The 18109-nt window shown below is 48.0% G+C and overlaps 1 protein-coding gene across 5 annotated transcripts in view; it reads right to left on the reverse strand.

Annotated features, from left to right (window-relative positions):
- The window catches only part of apba1 (amyloid beta precursor protein binding family A member 1), a 150234-nt gene that overhangs the window by 64713 nt on the left and 67412 nt on the right, over positions 1-18109 (reverse strand). For all 5 annotated transcript variants that reach the window (XM_033018110.1, XM_033018113.1, XM_033018112.1 and 2 more), the window contains exon 2: positions 4121-5292. In XM_033018110.1, coding sequence (XP_032874001.1) covers positions 4121-5239 — 1119 coding nt within the window. In that variant the 5' untranslated portion in view covers positions 5240-5292. The remainder of the gene's footprint in view (positions 1-4120; positions 5293-18109) is intronic.

An 18109-nucleotide genomic window follows, 5' to 3' on the forward strand; every position in this document is an offset into this window, starting at 1 on the left:
CATCAGAATAGTGTGCGATCTTTTACATCTACTTGCAGGAACAAATGGGGCATTGATTTAACCTATCCTGAAATGGTGGCACATTCAACCCTTGCAGTGTCCCCACAGTCCTGCTGGCCTGGGTTTCTGCTCGAGTCTCCCAAGTATGACATACCATATAACCATATAACAATTACAGCACGGAAACAGGCCATCTCGACCCTTCTAGTCCGTGCCGAACACATAATCTCCCCTAGTCCCATATACCTGCGCTCAGACCATAACCCTCCATTCCTTTCCCATCCATATAACTATCCAATTTATTTTTAAATGATAAAAACGAACCTGCCTCCACCACCTTCACTGGAAGCTCATTCCACACAGCTACCACTCTCTGAGTAAAGAAGTTCCCCCTCATGTTACCCCTAAACTTCAGTCCCTTAATTCTCAAGTCATGTCCCCTTGTTTGAATCTTCCCTACTCTCAGTGGGAAAAGCTTTTCCACCTCAACTCTGTCTATCCCTCTCATCATTTTAAAAACCTCTATCAAGTCCCCCCTTAACCTTCTGCGTTCCAAAGAATAAAGCCCTAACTTGTTCAACCTTTCTCTGTAACTTAGTTGCTGAAACCCAGGCAACATTCTAGTAAATCTCCTCTGTACTCTCTCTATTTTGTTGACATCCTTCCTATAATGAAGTCACAATCTGCTGACCCAGAGGTGATGGCCCTGCTAGCTAACTGTATTTTTCAAGGAGGCTGAGGTCATTTAACATCTGCCAACCCCTACTGTGCAGTGTCTACCATTCAGTGGTGGCCAGTGCTCTGTTTTTTGCTGTGGCCTGTTGGGGAGATGGCGCCCGCATAGCGGACAAAAACAGACTGGACAAGCTAATCAGGAAGGCCGGCTCAGTGGTCGGGGCTGAGCAACGAACGGTCCAGCAGGTGGCAGAGGCCAGAACTCTGAACAAACTGGGTTCAATAATGACCAACCCCACTCACCCACTCCATGCCTGAAGGTGATCAAGAGCAGCATCTTCAGTCAGAGGCTGATTGCACCAATGTGCAAAACTGAGAGACATAGGAAGTCCTGTTTACCAGCTGCTATAAGGTTATATAATGCGCATAAATAACTGCACTTTTTTTTAATTAATTGTATTTTAACTTGTATTTTAACTTGTATTTTAACTTGTTAAGTATGGAAGCCATTTGAGGAAATGTGTGGTGTTATGTCTGTCTTGGAGCTGTCGTGGCACTGTAATTTCCTGTAAAGGATTATTAAAGGTATAATCAATCAATCAATCAATGGAACACTGAGATTCAACTCACTATAACCAATTCAAATGGTGTAAGCTTGCTGAAAGTGGCCATTCCTGAACTTTCCAGAAAATTCCTACCCCCTCTTTCCTCAGTCTCAAGAACAAGTAGAAGGAAATTCAATTAGGAAAAATAAATCTATCAAACTATCAAGAATAAGAACATAATTGAATCAGGAGGAGGTCAGTCACCCCTTTGTGCCAGCTCAGCCTTTTAATGAGATTGCACATGGTATTTTCAGCACCACTTTACTGCACTGACCTTGTATCCTTGATGACTTTAATACCCCAAAATCTCTTTCTATATAATACTAATATATTTTGAATGTACTCAGCCACTGACTCCATTGCCATCTTGGGAAAAGAATTGCAAAGATTCGCTAGCCGTGGTTGAAGAAATGTCTCCTCATCCCTTACTTTGAGGCACTGACCCAGTTAAGGGTGATGTCAAGTCCACACATTTCAATGAGCTAACCTCTCGTTCTACCCAAGGGAGGATTGGCCTAGTCTGGTTAATCTTTCCTCTAAAGGACAAATCCACCATCGCAAGAGTCAATCTAGTGGATTTTCACTGCATTTCCACCATCACAAGGATACCCTCCCTTACAATAGGGAGGCCAGATTTTGCACAATATCTTAATTGCCGTCTCACCCTATATTATAGGGACAATAATGCTTATTCTTGTTCTCAAATCTTCTTCCAATAAAGATCAACAAACCTCTTAACAAATTGCTTTCTGTTACTGCATGTTACCATTATAGAGTAATTCCTGTACACCCAAGCACAAGATGGACATCCTGAACTTCAACATCTCTTAAACTCTCAGGATTAAAAAAACCTCCATATTTTTAAAGAAACATATAAAATAAGTGCAGGAGAAGGCCATTCGGCCCTTCGAGCCAGCACCACCATCCAATATGATCATGGCTGATCATCTAAAATCAGTAGCCCGTTCCTGCTTTTCCCCCGTATCTCTTGATTCCTATAGTTCTAAGAGCTAAATCTAACTCTCTCTTGAAAACATCCAGTGAATTGGCCTCCACTGCCTTCTGTGGCAGAGAATTCCACAAATTCACAACTTTCTGGCTGAAAAAGTTTTTCCCCATCTCAATCCTAAATAGCCTACCCGTTATTCTTAAACTGTGATCCTGGTTCTGGACTCCCCCAACATGGGAAACATTTTTCCTGCATCTAACCTGTCCAATCCCTTAAGAATGTTATGTTTCTATAAGATCACCTCTCATCCTTCTAAATTCCAGTGACTACAAGCCCAGTCGACCCATTCTTTTCATCATATATCAGTCCTGCCATCCCGGGTATTAACCTGGTGAACCTACGTTGCACTCCCTCAATTACAAGAATGTCCTTCCTCAAATTAGGATACCAAAATTGCACGCAATACTCCAAGTGTGGGCTCACTAGAGCCCTGTACAACTGCAGTAGGACCTTCTTGCTCCTAAACTCAAATCCTCTTGCAATGAAGGCCAACATGCCATTAGCTTTCTTCACTGCCTGCTGTACCTGCATGCTTACTTTCAGTGGCTGATGTACAAGCACACCCAGGTCTCTTTGTACTTCCCCTTTTCCCAACTTGACACCATTCAGATAATAATCTGCCTCCCTGTTCTTGCCTCCAAAGTGGATAACCTCACATTTATCCACATTATACTGCATCTGCAATGCATCTGCCCACTCGCCCAATCCAAGTCACCCTGCAGCCTCATAGCATCCTCCTCGCAGCTCACTCTGCCACCCAGCTTTGTGTCATCCACAACCTTGGAGATATTACATTTAATTCCCTCGTCTAAATCGTTAATATATATTGTAAATAACTGGGGTCCCAGCACTGAGCCTTGCGGCACCCCACTAATCACTGCCTGCCATTCTGAAAAGGACCTGTTGATTCCTACTCTTTGCTTCCTATCTGCCACCCAGTTCTCTATCAATGCCAATACCCTATCCCCAATACCATGTGCTCTAATTTTGCACATTAATCTCTTGTGTGGGACCTTGTCAAAGGCTTTTTGAAAGCCCAGATACACCACATTCACTGGCTCTCCATTATCCATTCTACTTGTTACATCCTCAAAAAAATTCCAGATTAGTCAAGCACGATTTCCCCTTCATAAATCCATGTTGACTTTGACAGATCCTGTCACTGCTTTCCAAATGCACTGCTATTACATCTTTAATAATCGACTCCAGCATCTTCCCCACTACCGATGTAAGGCTAACTGGTCTATAATTCCCCATTTTCTCTCATCCTCCTTTCTTAAAAAGTGGGGTTGCATTGGCTACCTTCCAGACCACGGGAACTGATCCAGAGTATATAGAACATTGTAAATGTTATCTTTTTCATTGGAGTGCATAACCTCACATTTTTCCACGTTACATCTTGTCACATCATCACCTTTTTACTTACCCTGTTTATATCACACTGAATCCATCCTCCATCCTCCTTATAGTCTACCCTGCCACCTAGCTATGCATTGTCAGCAAACTTGGGCATAATACACTTGATTCCCCCATTCAAATTATTGTGAAAATCGGATCTGCAGCACCTATTCCCTGGGGCACCAGCACCAGTCCCAGCTTGCCAACATGGGTTTCCTTGATTGTACTTTATGGGCTTTCCCTTGCACTAAACGTTATTCTCTTATCATGAAAATGGCTCAATTGTAATCATGTATCGTCTTTCTGCTGGCTGGTTAGCACTTTCACCGTACCTTTGTACATGTGACGATAAACTAAACTGAACTGAAGTGTTGCACCTTGCTGCGTGGTACCTCAAGAATGCTTGCAAAGTACACAGATTTTGGGTACTTACATCTCCTTCCATTACCATTTGGATTTCACATTCTGCCGTGGGACTAACGTCTTGCCGCATCACCCAGATCGGTTCTGCTGGCTCATCAGGAGTGTAAGGCGATCGGATTGTTCTGGTCTTCACCTCTTCGATGGCTTCCTTGATATCCTTAATGGCTAATGATATGGCGTCCCTCTGTTCTCTGGTGTGCCTCACGACCTCCCCCAGACCCGTGGAAGAGACGGAACGCGAGTTCATGGCCAAAGTGGGGTCCTCGTTCTCCAAGTTCTGTTCGTCCTCGGGCATGTCCTCTGAGGCCTGTACAAGGCTATGGGAGCTCATGCTCTCCTTCACCTCAGCGACGATCTGGTCAATGTCTTCCTCCTGCTCGTAACTGTCCATGCGGGGGTAAGGCGCAAACTCGGCCTCCTTCTCCGGGCTGTCCGACTCGTTGTCCGAGCGCTCGTCGTAGTGATGGAGCCTGGCGCCGAGGGCCTCCTTGCGGTAATTCTCCGCCTCCTCCCTCTCCCGCTTGTACAGCTGCAGGTTCTCTCGCTCATCCATCTCGGGGGCCTCCACGATCTCCTCATAGACGTGCTCCTGAGCCGAATAGTCATCGTAGGGCTCTTCGTAGTGGTCCTCGTCGCCGTGGTGATAAGCCCGGTGGGTGTAGACGTAGCCGGCGTAGGCCGAGCTCCCCAGGTCTTCGTGGTCCACCGCTTCGAAGCACAGGGCGGCAGGCAGGGCACGGGAGGCAGCGGCCGCTTCCACATGCTCGGACTCAGCCTGCTCCGTGTACTCCTCCGCCTCCGGGCGGCAGTGGACGGCGTAGGACCTCTCGTCCTCCTCGCTCTCGGGCAGCCTCTCCCGGGAGCCGAAGGGCTCGGCCTGGGGGCACAGCACGTCTCCCTCAGCCCGGTCCGTGTGATTGTGGAAGCCGCTCTCGGTGCTGGCCGACCTGGCCAGCAGCCCCTCCTCCTCACCGCCTCCGTGAGATCCCCGCTTGGCGCTGGCGTCATGGTCACATAACCTGGCCCCTCCCCCGGCCTCCTCCTCCAGGTGCTGCAGGTCGGCCTCCACCGCTTCGTTCAGCTCCCTACTCCCGGGGTCCTCGTCTATCGCGTCCTCTGGCTTGTCCATCTCGGAATCCCAAGCGCGGCCCGTCTACGTCAACAGCATCCCGTTGGGTGAGGCTGGAACACAAAAACAAGAGCAAAACAAGAATATAAAGACTGCACTGGAGTCAATTGGCATAAATACAGCTCCTTCAAGGAGCTGACACAATCACAATGGGCCACAATAAGGCCACGCAACTTAAAAGCAATCACATCTGTTGACGCCGCCAGCATCTATTTCCTCTCTCTAATTGCTCACCGGACGATGGCGGTGAGCTGCCCTCTTTTGAATGGTGGCTGAGCTTCTGGTGAATGCCTCATACCCTGACCATGCATATTTCGCTCTTGCCATAGAGAAGGTGGTACAGGAGTCTGAAAACTGAGACCACCAGGTTCAAGAATAAGCTCCTCCCTGTAGACTAGTGCATGTTCCTTTAACACAGTGACCTCACCACTACTAACCACTCCCCATATCACCAGTATAATTGTAACCTCCCCACCTCCAGATCACTCTCTAGCTCCGGTGACAGACCACAGACAGCTAGGGCAGGAATGTGTATGAATATTAATGTGTGTGATTAGTAATAAAACAGTAGTGAAGACTTAGTGCGTTTCCACTCGTCATTACATGGTGTCATAGTAGTACCTTGCGCCTCCTGTTTGTCGGGTTTTATTTACTTTTCGCCCAGTTCCATACCCTTCATTGTTTCTCCACCGTGTCTCTACCATGGCCAACTCTTGTCGCAAGCCTGATATGTTAGTTTTCGACTCCGACATTGCCCATCGGTGGGCTGTCTTCCGACGCGACTTTGAGCACTACATTGCGATTGCTCATCCTGATGCCACCCCTGCGACGCAGTCACACCTGCTCCTCAACTTGGCTGGCCCGGCGGCCCTGGAGCGATCGGAGTCGTTTGAATACGCTGCTGGTGAGGATGCTCAGGACCCGGTATGTCTTTTGGCTAAATTCAACGGTTTGTGCGACATTCCCACCAACTGCATTCTAGAGCGGTTTAAATTTTTCAATCGGCGTCAGGCACCCGGTGAGCACATTGACACCTACATTGCCGCGCTACGGCATCTGGCACGGCGTTGCCGCCTGGACGCGCTGACCCCCGATCATATGACCCGGGATGTCTTGGTGTTTGGTCTACAGGACGAGAAACTGCGGGCTGAACTTCTAAGGAAGCCAGATCTGACTTTGAACGAGGTTCTGCACGCCTCTCGCATGGCGGCGGCTGTCGCCTCCGTGCAGCCTGCAGCTCAGGACGTTAACGTTGCCGTTGTTTCTGGACGCCAGCGGGTAGATGGCCCGCAGCGCCAGCGTGGTTCCCCGCCCCCTCGGGTGGCAGCCCGCATCGTTGCCCCAACTGCAACTTTGCATCACATCAGTTTAATGTTTGCCCCGCGCTGGGGAAGACTTGTAATTTCTGCAAAAAGCTAAATCATTTCTCTGCCGCTTGCCGCTCCCGTGGAAAGCCTGTTCCTGCTCCCAGGAGAATGCTAAACAACCTTGGGGAGGCTGATAGCGCGCTCGGTTCACAGTACCAGTCGGACGAACTCCCTGATTCTGATACCAGTTCTTCCCATGATGATTCAAGCATTTTTTCACTGTTGAGTGCACCTGCGCTGATAACGGATCCTTCAGTGCGTGTTACTGTGAATGGGTTGACCTTCCCAGCAAAGGTCGACACGGGGGCGGTGGCCAATGTTATGTCAGTGAGCCTCTTCAAACAGATAAGGTCTGGGGAGAAGGTCACTCCCGGCAACTCCCGTCTACATGCCTACGGGGGAGGCGTGCTCGTACCAGTCGGGAAGGCAACTCTTATCTGCAAGGTTTTGAAGGCCGCTCGGCCCCTCACTTTTTATCTGCTGGACACTGAGAACATCACGCTGTTGGGCGCCCGTGCGTGTCAGGACCTCGGTTTGGTCTCCTTTCACCGCGATATCCACCAGGTGCGGACCCTCCTGGACCCCCTGTGTGAGTACCCTGATCGTTTCGACGACGAGCTGGGCAGGCTGCCCTGCAGTTACAAGATCGTTGTCGACCTGGGTGTCGAGCCTGTGGTCCGCCCTCCACACCGCGTCTCCTTTGCCATGAAGGACAAGGTGGAGTCGACCCTGCGCCACATGGTGGCCGTGGGCATCCTCAAGGAGGTGAGTGATCCCACCCGGTGGGTCTCCACCATGGTTGTTGCTGCAAAGAAGGATAAGAGTGAGCTTCGCATTTGTATAAACCCCAAGGACCTGAACTTTGCCATCAAGCGCCCGCACTACCCCATGCGGACGGTGGAGGACGTCGCTGCACAGGTTGGCCCGGCCACTGTCTTCTCAGTCCTCGATGCCAAAAGCTCTTTCTGGCAGATACCGCTGGATGACATTCTTGCCATAGAGGGAGTACAGAGAAGATTCACCAGACTGACTCCTGGGATGTCAGGACTTTCATATGAAGAAAGACTGGATAGACTCGGTTTGTACTCGCTAGAATTTAGAAGATTGAGGGGGGATCTTATAGAAACGTACAAAATTCTTAAGGGGTTGGACAGGCTAGATGCAGGAAGATTGTTCCCGATGTTGGGGAAGTCCAGAACAAGGGGTCACAGTTTAAGGATAAAAGGGAAATCTTTTAGGACCGAGATGAGGAAAACTTTTTTCACACAGAGAGTGGTGAATCTCTGGAACTCTCTGCCACAGAGGGTAGTTGAGGCCAGTTCATTGGCTATATTTAAGAGGGAGTTAGATGTGGCCCTTGTGGCTAAAGGGATCAGGGGGTATGGAGAGAAGGCAGGTACAGGATACTGAGTTGGATGATCAGCCATGATCATATTGAATGGCGGTGCAGGCTCGAAGGGCCGAATGGCCTACTCCTGCACCTAATTTCTATGTTTCTCTATGTTTCTATGAACGTTCCTCATACCTGACCACCTTCAGCACGCCCTTCGGCAGGTTCCGTTTCCTTCGCATGCCATTCGGGATACATTCTGCCAGCGAAGTCTTCCAGCGCACCATGGAACAGCTGTTTGCCGGTCTGCCGTGTGCTATCATAGTCGATGACATCCTGGTATATGGGAAGGACGTCGCTGAGCACGACCTCCACCTCCGCCAAGTCCTGGACAGGGCTCGTGAGATCAACCTTAAGCTTAACCCTAAGAAGTGCCGTTTCCGCGTCCCAGAGGTCACGTACGTGGGCCACGTCTTCACTGCTGAGGGGCTGAAGCCCGACCCGCAGAAGACGGCTGCGGTCTCTGGGATGTCTGCACCCGCCGATGTGCCCAGCCTGCAGCGCTTTCTGGGCATGGTGAACTACCTGGGGAAGTTCATTCCCGACCTCAGCGAGCTGAGTGCACCCCTGAGGGAGCTGATCAAAAAGGACACTGCCTGGGCTTGGTTCCCGAAGCACCAGAAGGCGTTTGACATCCTGAAGTCCAGGCTGGTTAGTACCCCCACTCTCAAGTTCTTCGACTTGCAGCGGCCAATTGTCCTCACCTGCGATGCCTCGAAGTTCGGTCTTGGTGCCGCCTGCCTGCAGCTTTACGATGGCCTGCAGCTGCCTGTCTCCTACGCTTCTCGCACCATGACCCCCGCTGAGCAGCGTTATGCTCAGATCGAGAAAGAGCTCCTCGCCGTGGTGTTTGCCTGCTCGAAGTTTAAGGATTACATCCTGGGCAACGATGCTGTAGCTCCAGCGGTTCACGTTTCGGGTCGTGTACCGCAAGGGCAAGGACATGTTCGTGGCCGACACGCTGTCCCGCGCACCGCTGACGTCCACTGCCCGACACCCGTACGAATCGTCTGACCTGATGGTGTTAAACGTTAATATTGTGCCTTCACAACAGATGCAGTCCCTGGTCCAGCACACTGCCAAAGTTCCTGCCCTGCAACAGCTTGCCGACGTCATCCGGCGTGGTTGGCCTGACCATCGCTCATCCTTGCCGGCCGGTGCCGTGCCCTACTTCCTGGTCCGGGATGAGCTTGTGCTGCACGATGGAGTGGTGGTGAAGGGCCACCAGGTTGTGGTGCCTGCTGCGCTGCGGGACCACTACTTTCAAACCGCCCACAGCGGCCATCCCGGGGCCGAGGCCACTCTGTCCCAGGCCCAGAGCCAGTTCTATTCGCCCGGCATAGACATAGAAACATAGAAAGTAGGTGCGAGAGTAGACCACCAGGTCCATCGAGCCCGCACTGCCATTCGCTCATGGCTGAACACTAAACAGACACACTTACCCACAAACAGTAGACACAAGACACAGAACACAAGACACTACCCTCCCCTTTATACCACTATCACCCCTCTCCACCCCAAGAACCTCGTGATCTCCCGGGGGAGGCAAAAAAACGGATAAAAACCCAGGTCCAATTCGGGAAAAAAATCCGGGAAATTCCTCTCCGACCCCAATCCAGGCGATCGACACTTGTCCAGGAGATCACTCAGGTCTTACTATACTAACCATACCTAGGTCCATATCCCTGCCCTCTCCCCGTAGCCCCTTATCCCCTTGGCAGCTAAAAAAACATCTATTTTAGACTTAAATATATTTAACGTTTCTGCTTCCACTGCTCCCTGGGGCAGTGAATTCCATAAATTAACCACCCTCTGGGTGAAGAAGTTCTTCCTCATCTCAGTTTTAAAAGAGCCCCCCCTTATTCTGCAACTATGTCCCCTAGTTCTAGTTTCCCCGATCATTGGGAACATCCTCGGTGCATCCACCCGATCAAGGCCCCTCACGATCTTATATGTTTCAATGAGATCGCCTCTCATTCTTCTAAACTCCAAAGAGTAGAGTTCCAGCCTACTTAACCTTTCCTCATATGTCAATCCCCTCATTGCAGGAATTAATCTTGTAAACCTTCGCTGCACTGCCTCCAGGGCTAGTACATCCTTTCTTAAGTATGGACCCCAGAACTGTACACAGTATTCCAAATGTGGTCTCACTAATACTGTGTACAGCTGCAGCAAGACCTCCGTGTTTTTATACTCAATCCCCCTAGCAATAAAGGCCAAAACTCCATTGGCCTTCCTGATTGCTTGCTGCACCTGCATACTAACTTTTAGTGATTCATGTACTAATACCCCTAGATCCCTTTGCGTTGCATTACAACGCAGCTCCTCCTCATTTAGAAAATAACTTGCCCTATCATTTTTTTTCCCCAAAGTGAATGACTTCACATTTATTAGTATTAAATTTCATCTGCCAAGTTGTTGCCCACTCACCTAGCTTATCTATATCCTTTTGCAGACTCTTCCTATCCTCCTCATCCCCTGCTTTTCCTCCCATTTTTGTATCGTCCGCAAATTTTGATATATTACACTTGGTTCCCTCCTCCAAATCATTTATATAAATTGTGAACAACTGGGGTCCCAGCACCGACCCTTGCGGAACCCCGCTAGTTACCGGTTGCCATCCCGAGTATGAACCATTTATCCCCACTCTCTGCTTCCTATTTGTTAGCCAATCCTCTACCCATGCTAATATATTACCCCCAATCCCATAATTTTTTATTTTTAGCAATAGTCTCTTATGTGGCACCTTGTCAAAAGCCTTTTGGAAGTCCAAGTATACCACATCCACCGGTTCCCCTTTATCCACCCGGGTTGTTACTTCCTCAAAGAATTCGAGCAGATTCGTTAAACAGGACTTCCCCTTCACAAAACCATGCTGGTTCTGTCCAATGAAGTCATGTTTATCCAAGTGCCCCGTTAGTGTTTCTTTAATAATTGTCTCTAACATTTTACCCACCACCGATGTTAGACTAACCGGTCTATAGTTACCCGCCTTCTGTTTACTTCCTTTTTTAAATATAGGTGTTACATTGGCCATTTTCCAATCCACTGGGACCGTTCCTGCCTCCAGGGAGTTTTGGAAAATTATCACCAATGCATCCACAATCCCCACCGCTATCTCCCTCAAGACCCTTGGATGTAATCCATCAGGCCCAGGGGATTTATCCTCCTTCAGTCTCATTAATTTCCCTAATACCACCTCCTTGGTGATCTTAATAGTATTTAGCTCCTCCATTCCTACCGCCCCCTGTTTATCCAGCGTTGGAATATTTTTTGTGTCTTCTATGGTGAAGACTGATACAAAATACTCGTTTAATGCCTTTGCCATTTCCATGTTCCCCACCAACAACTCTCCAGTCTCACCCTCCAATGGACCAACGTTCACCTTAGCCACCCTTTTTCTTTTTATATAGCTATAAAAACTCTTACTATTAGTTTTTATGTTGTTCGCTAAATTCCTTTCATAGTCTATTTTCCCCGTCTTAATTAATCTCTTAGTTATTTTTTGCTGACCTTTAAATGCTTCCCAATCCTCTACCCTCCCACTATCTCTGGCTACCTTATATGCCCTTGCCTTCAGCCGAATACTATCCTTTATAGTTTTACTGAGCCATGGCTGACTGTTCTTACCCTTACCCCTTTTTTTCTTCATAGGAATAAATTTTTCTTGAAGGTTATACAGTAGATCCTTAAACGTACACCACTGCTCATGTACCGTCTTATTCTTGAGTCTGCTATCCCAGTCAACTTTGATCAGCTCAGTCCTCATACTCATGGCCCCGGACATTCGGGAGAGGGTCTCCGCCTGCTCCACCTGCAATAGCCTCTCTCCCCATCAACAACGGCAGCCGCTTCTGCAACAGCCTGCCCCCGATCTGCAATGGATGGCAGTCGCCACTGACATCTTCGAGTGGCGTGGCAAGCACTTCCTGGTCCTTGTGGACTCCTACTCCAGCTGGTTCGAGGTGGACCAGCTGCCCTCCCTCACATCTGCTGCTGTCATTGGGAAGCTGCACCGCCACTTCGCAACCTTTGGCTCCCCTGCGAGTTTGCAGTCGGACAACGGTAGCCAGTTTTCAAGTGCGGAGTTCCGCGATTTCGCTGCCACCTGGAACTTTCGTCACTTCACCAGCAGCCCCGAGTACCCGCAGAGCAACGGCCTTGCAGAGCCCGCCGTCCGCAGTGCCAAGGAGCTGCTGGAGCACTGCAGACTTTCCCGGTCGGACTTTTACCTGGCCCTCCTCAACCTCCGCAACATCTCCCGTGACCCTGCCCTGGGCTCGCCTGCTCAGCGGCTCATGTCCCGCACCACGCGCCCTCCGATCCCTGTGTCCCAGCAGTCCCTGGTGCCTTCTGTCCTCCGCCCTGATGCCGTCCAGGAGTACATTGCCCAAAAGCAAGATATACAAAAACGCTCCCACGACAAGTCCTGCCGCCCCCTTCCGCGTCTGTTCCCTGGTCAGGTCGTCCGGATGCAGTCCCCCTCCGGCCACTACCGTCTGGCGGTTGTCGTCGGCTCTGCCGGCTCACCGCGGTCTTACCTCGTCGACCACGAGGGTACCATCTACCGCCGGTCCCGCCAGCATTTGCGGCTGGTCAATGAGCCCGCTCCGCCTCCTGCTGCCCCTTTCGCCCCCCCCGATTTCTTCCTCTCTGCCTGCCGCTCCTCGCATGCCCCGAACTCTGCCCTCTCAGCTCTATGTGCCCCGCTCCCCTGCTGCCAGCCCGCCCTCGCCTGTTCGCGTGCCCGGCCCTGTGCCAGCTTCCCCTCCCCGGTCTCCGCACCTTCCCTCTCCTGCCCGTTCTCCGGCTCGTTCGCCCGCTCCTGCTCCTGCTCCTGCTCCTGCTGTTCCTGCGGAGGAAGGGGAGGGCGAGTTGCGTACCCGCTCCGGGCGGTTGGTCAAGCCGCCTGTACGTTACGGGGAATTTGTTTAACTGTTGCCTGACTGTGTATGTGTTTAACTGCTTGTAGCGTATGAGTCGTGGTCGCCCTGTCACTGCTGTACTGCTTTGTTTCGAAGGGGAAGGATGTAGACTAGTGCATGTTCCTTTAACACAGTGACCTCACCACCACTAACCACTCCCCATATCACCAGTATAATTGTAACCTCCCCACCTCTAGGTCGCTCTCTAGCTCCGGTGACAGACCACGGACAGCTAGGGCAGGAATGTGTATGAATAGTAATGTGTGTGATTAGTAATAAAACAGTAGTGAAGATTTAGTGCGTTTCCACTCGTCTTTACACTCCCAACAAACATCAACTGCTTGATCACTGCACAACACCAACCTCAACTATGAACTGTCTTTGGTTCCACTAAGCCTGCACCGCCATTCAATATGATCATGGCTGATCATCCAACACAGTATCGTGTACCTGGTATGGAGAGAAGGCAGGCACAGGATATTGAGTTGGATGATCAGCCATGATCATATTGAATGGCGGTGCAGGCTCGAAGGGCCGAATGGCCTACTACAGCACCTATTTTCTATGTTTCTAAGGTCTTTGGTTTTTTTGGAGAGAGTTTTTTAAGATTAGTATTGGAGAGTTATTAATTTAAGGTATTTTGATTTATCACATATTTTCTGCGCATTAACTTTACAGGCCTGTTACGCTGCTGCAAGTAAAACTTTAATTGTTCTGTTGTTGGTTCACACGACAATTAAACAATGTTGTGTAGGAAAGAACTGTCGATGCTGGTTTAAATCAAAGATAGACACAAAATGCTGGAGTAACTCAGCGGGACAGGCAGCATCTTTGGAGAGAACGAATGGGTGACGTTTCAGGTCGAGATCCTTCTTCAGACTTCTTCACTCTGAAGAAGGGTCTCAACCCGAAACGTCACCCATTCCTTCTCTCCAAAGATGCTCCCTGTCCCGCTGAGTTACTCCAGCATTTTGTGTCTATCTTTGAATTAAACAATGATGTTGGGCTGGGAGTTCCAGGACTTGGACCCAGTGTCTCTGCAGCAACTGCGACTGGATCTAAATGATATGTGAATTGGAGGGAGCTCTCTGGTTGTTGGCAATGCCAAGCAACTCCCCAGGATCATTCTTCGAATAATGATTACACCCAATAGAGCGAGTAGAGAGGAGAATCACCTGAATGTTGCTTGGATTGGAGCTTTTGAACTCCAAGGTAAGATTAGGTTGGCTGGGTTTGTTTTCCATGCAGATAAGGCAGAGGTAAACAAAATTATGAAGGAGATTGAGTGTAGATACACAGAAGAGGCAGGTTCTCTCTTTTTACAAAGCATCTGCAGCAAATGAGGTTGGAGGAGGTGTTGGCCAACCCAGGTAAATGGGATAGGTGCAGGTGAGGCAGAGGTTCACCTGCACCTCCTCCAACCTCATCTACCGACCTGGAGACATGGGTTCAGATCGAGCAATCGTCACCTGGAGAGTTTACAGTCAAGTAATTAATTTGTACTGGGAAGCTAGTATCAGTTGTGGTGACTATGACACTACCCTATTGTCACGTAAAACCACCTGAATATTCAAAGCAGGCCATCTTACCAACTCTGGCCCACAAGAGTCGCTTAGCCCAATGTGACTGAGTGAAAACTGACAAATCCCCTGGAGCTGATAGATTGATTTCTGGAGTTTTAAAAGGGAGGAGCATTGGTTCTGAGCTTCCAGAAATCCCTGGATCAAGGAAGAGTCTAGAGGAAGGGAAAACAGGGAAATGTCTAGCGCAACTAACATCAGTCAACCATGAAGTGCTGAAGCCCATTACCAATTAAGCACTAACAAAATATTTGCAGAATCATAATATAATTAGTCAACATGAAAGGCAAATGAGATGTGACAAAATAACTGGAATGTGGATTAAACACAAGGATCGAGATCTTTATATTAGAGGAATTATTTAATGGGAATATCATCTTTACTGAGGTCAGAAGCAACAGCTTATCTAACATTCAGTTAAACCTCATGGTGGTGCCCTGTGGAGTGTGGTAAATCAGAGTGATCTAGGAGTACAGGTGCATATCTCACTGAGAGTGGCATCACAGGTAGATAGGTTGGTCAAGACGACTTTAGGTGCATTGACCTTCAACAATCAGGGTATTGAGTGGAGAAGTTGGGATGCTATGTTACAGTTGTACAAGAAGTTGGTGATACCACAGTTGGAGTATTGAGTTCAGCTTTGGTCACCTGGCTATGGGAAGGATGTCATATAACTTGAAAGAGTTCAGAGAAGATTTACGAGGATATTGCCAGGACTTGAGGATCTCAGATATAGGGAGAGGTTGAGCAGTCTATGACTTTATTCTATGGAGAGCAGAAGGCTGAGGGGTAATTTTAAGGAGGAGTATAAAATCATGAAGGAAACAGATGGGATGAATGGAGTCTTTTACCCTGTGTCGGGGAATCAAAAACAAGAGGACATATGTATAAGGTGAGAGTGGCCAGATTTAATACGAACCTGAGAGACAACATTTTCATTCAGAGGGTTGTAGGTGTAAGGAACAGGCTGTCCGAGGAAGTATTATATTATACCAAGTACTATAAGAGCATCGAAAAAGGTACTTGAACAAGTACATTTATAGGAAATGTTTAAAGGGATATGGGCCAAACGCAGGTAAATGGGCCTTGCTTAGATGGAGCATCTTGGTCAGCATGAACAAATTGGGCCAAAGGGTCTGTTTGTTGTGCTATGTAACTATGGCTGACATTCAAAATGGTCACAATGGTCAATATATTCATTGTACAGTAGGTATTTTTGCTTGCTTTGCAATAACATTTTATGAAAAGGCCAATGACCCTCCTACATGGATGTGTATGGCCAAATGCTCTGGATAATCCATGCAAAAGGTGTCCGGTATGTGCCATGGCTTCCGAGCTTGGTTTAACATTGTCAGTTTAAAATTCAAATGTAAAGGTTCACCACCGATTTTCCAGCACCCTTGGTTCCAGAAACCTACTGGATTAACCGTTTTGCTGGGCCAACAGAGGTCACGGCCTCCGAGAGGAGTCCAACAGCACCAGAACAGTCCACTTAGGCCGCCTAGGGGTTAAGATACCTGTCCACAAAGTCGGCCTTGGAAGTCGACAGGGGCAAATTCTACCCGCGAATCGGCCACGGTGGTCAGCTATGGGCCTACAGATCTGCCGTTTCCAACCGGATCGGGGTTCCAGATCCCCGGCCGCAGGGGGAAAATTTGACCCGCCGATCGGCGCGGAATTCCCGATGAAGTCAAGATCGGCCACCTCACCCGGCCTAGGCATCACATTTTTGGTGGGACTTCCTCTCTCTCTGTCCCTCCCCCCAGCCCCCTTCAAAACATTTGTCACATCCTACTATCATATCCTGTAACTTAGAGTTGAGTTAGAAAATAATGGAAGGGAATAGCAAACATAGAAAATAGGTGGAGTAGGCCATTCGGCCCTACGAGCCAACGCTGCCATTCAATATGATCATGGCTGATCATCCAAAATCAGTACCCCATTCCGGCTTTTTCCCCATATCCCTTGATTCCCTTAGCCCTAAGCACTATATTTAACTCTCTTTTGAAAATATCCAGTGAATTGGCCTCCACTGCCTTCTGTGGCAGAGAATTCCACAGATTCACAACTCTCTGGGTGAAAAGGTTTTTCCTCATCTCAGTCCTAAATGGCCTACCCCTTATTCTTAAACTGTGCCCCCTGGTCCTGGACTCCCCCAACATTGGGAAAATTGTTCCTGCATCTACCATGTCCAATCCTCTAAGAATTTTACATGCTTCTGTAATATATCCTCTCATCCTTCTAAATTCCAGCGAATACAAGCCCAGTTGACCCATTCTTTCATCACACGTCAGTCCCACCATCCCGGCAATTAACCTGGTGAACCTCGCTGCACTCCCTCAATAGCAATAATGTGCTTCCTCAAATTAGAAGACCAAAATTGCACACATGAGGAAATATTATACAATAAAATTGCTCAAATGATCATTTCTGTGTGAGGAACATATTAAGTTGCAAGAGAAGGACTTGGAGCTGAGGTTTTCAAAAATACATAGCCCACAAAGGAATAAACACACACACACACACACACACACATAGGCGAACATATGGCTTGTTATAACATGGAGATGTTGATGTAAATAGGCATAGCTTTGTTTGCTTTGAAGCGGCTATAACTCAGAAGTTGTATTTGGTTTAGTTGGTGTTTAGGGTATAGGTTATTGATGGGTTTCTTCTCAAGACATGAGCATCATGTGTCCTTTCTTTATGGCACATCTTTGAGTGTCATAAAGGGGATTTATGGTTGGCTATATTGGGTCTTGGGCACCAAGGCTAGATATTAGTCTGTGATCTGGTTTGTGCTGTTTAAATGTATTTGTGTTGAGATAAGAGATAAGGCATAGGTGATGGTTGTGTGACCTTTGTATAGGGTGGTTTCTTATGTTTATAGAAAGCTGAGAAAATAACTCTGTTTTGATAATCTTCCATTTGCTGTGTGGAATGCTATTAGTGAGGAGGCCTTACATTCCTTTCGTCCAGAGATAGAAGGGGAGGTTGTAATTAAACTAGACCCGAGCTTGGGAAGAAGCGATTATAATGAATCAAGTGTGACAATGTGTGGCGTTTGTGTGGTTGGGGATTGTAGAAATAACTTAAGTTCTTACCACTTTGTAAGAATGGGGCAAAACACATATTTAATCCATAAGTAACTGTATTTTAACTATGAAGTAAGGAAATTATTTGTGAAGTGTAATGTGTTTAATTAGGATTGTGAGTATTAGACTTTGTTTAAATCTGAAGTTTTATAAATAACTTTCTTTTCCAAAAGTGAAAATATATGTTTTGTGTGTATGATGTGTATTTTATATTCTGAGAGGTGTTCTATGAGAATTCGTTTTATATCTCTGTGGTTTTACGACATTGAAATTAAATGATTTTGGAGCAGAGGTTAAAGAAAACCACAGAGGGGAAGAAAGGTTGTAAAGGGGCCGGAAAGGGGAAAATCAAGTGACTATACATGTTGTCAATCACTGGAAAGGATTTAGTTGATTGGTTAATGCAAATAAGCTAAATGTTTGGTAAACCATAATGATAGGTTAATAGTTTGCCACTCCCTTTGTATCATAATTGTCTAATACCTATATAATGTGTTATGTTTATACCAGTCA

Source organism: Amblyraja radiata, chromosome 3, assembly GCF_010909765.2.
Source record: "Amblyraja radiata isolate CabotCenter1 chromosome 3, sAmbRad1.1.pri, whole genome shotgun sequence".
NCBI classification, from domain to species: domain Eukaryota; kingdom Metazoa; phylum Chordata; class Chondrichthyes; order Rajiformes; family Rajidae; genus Amblyraja; species Amblyraja radiata.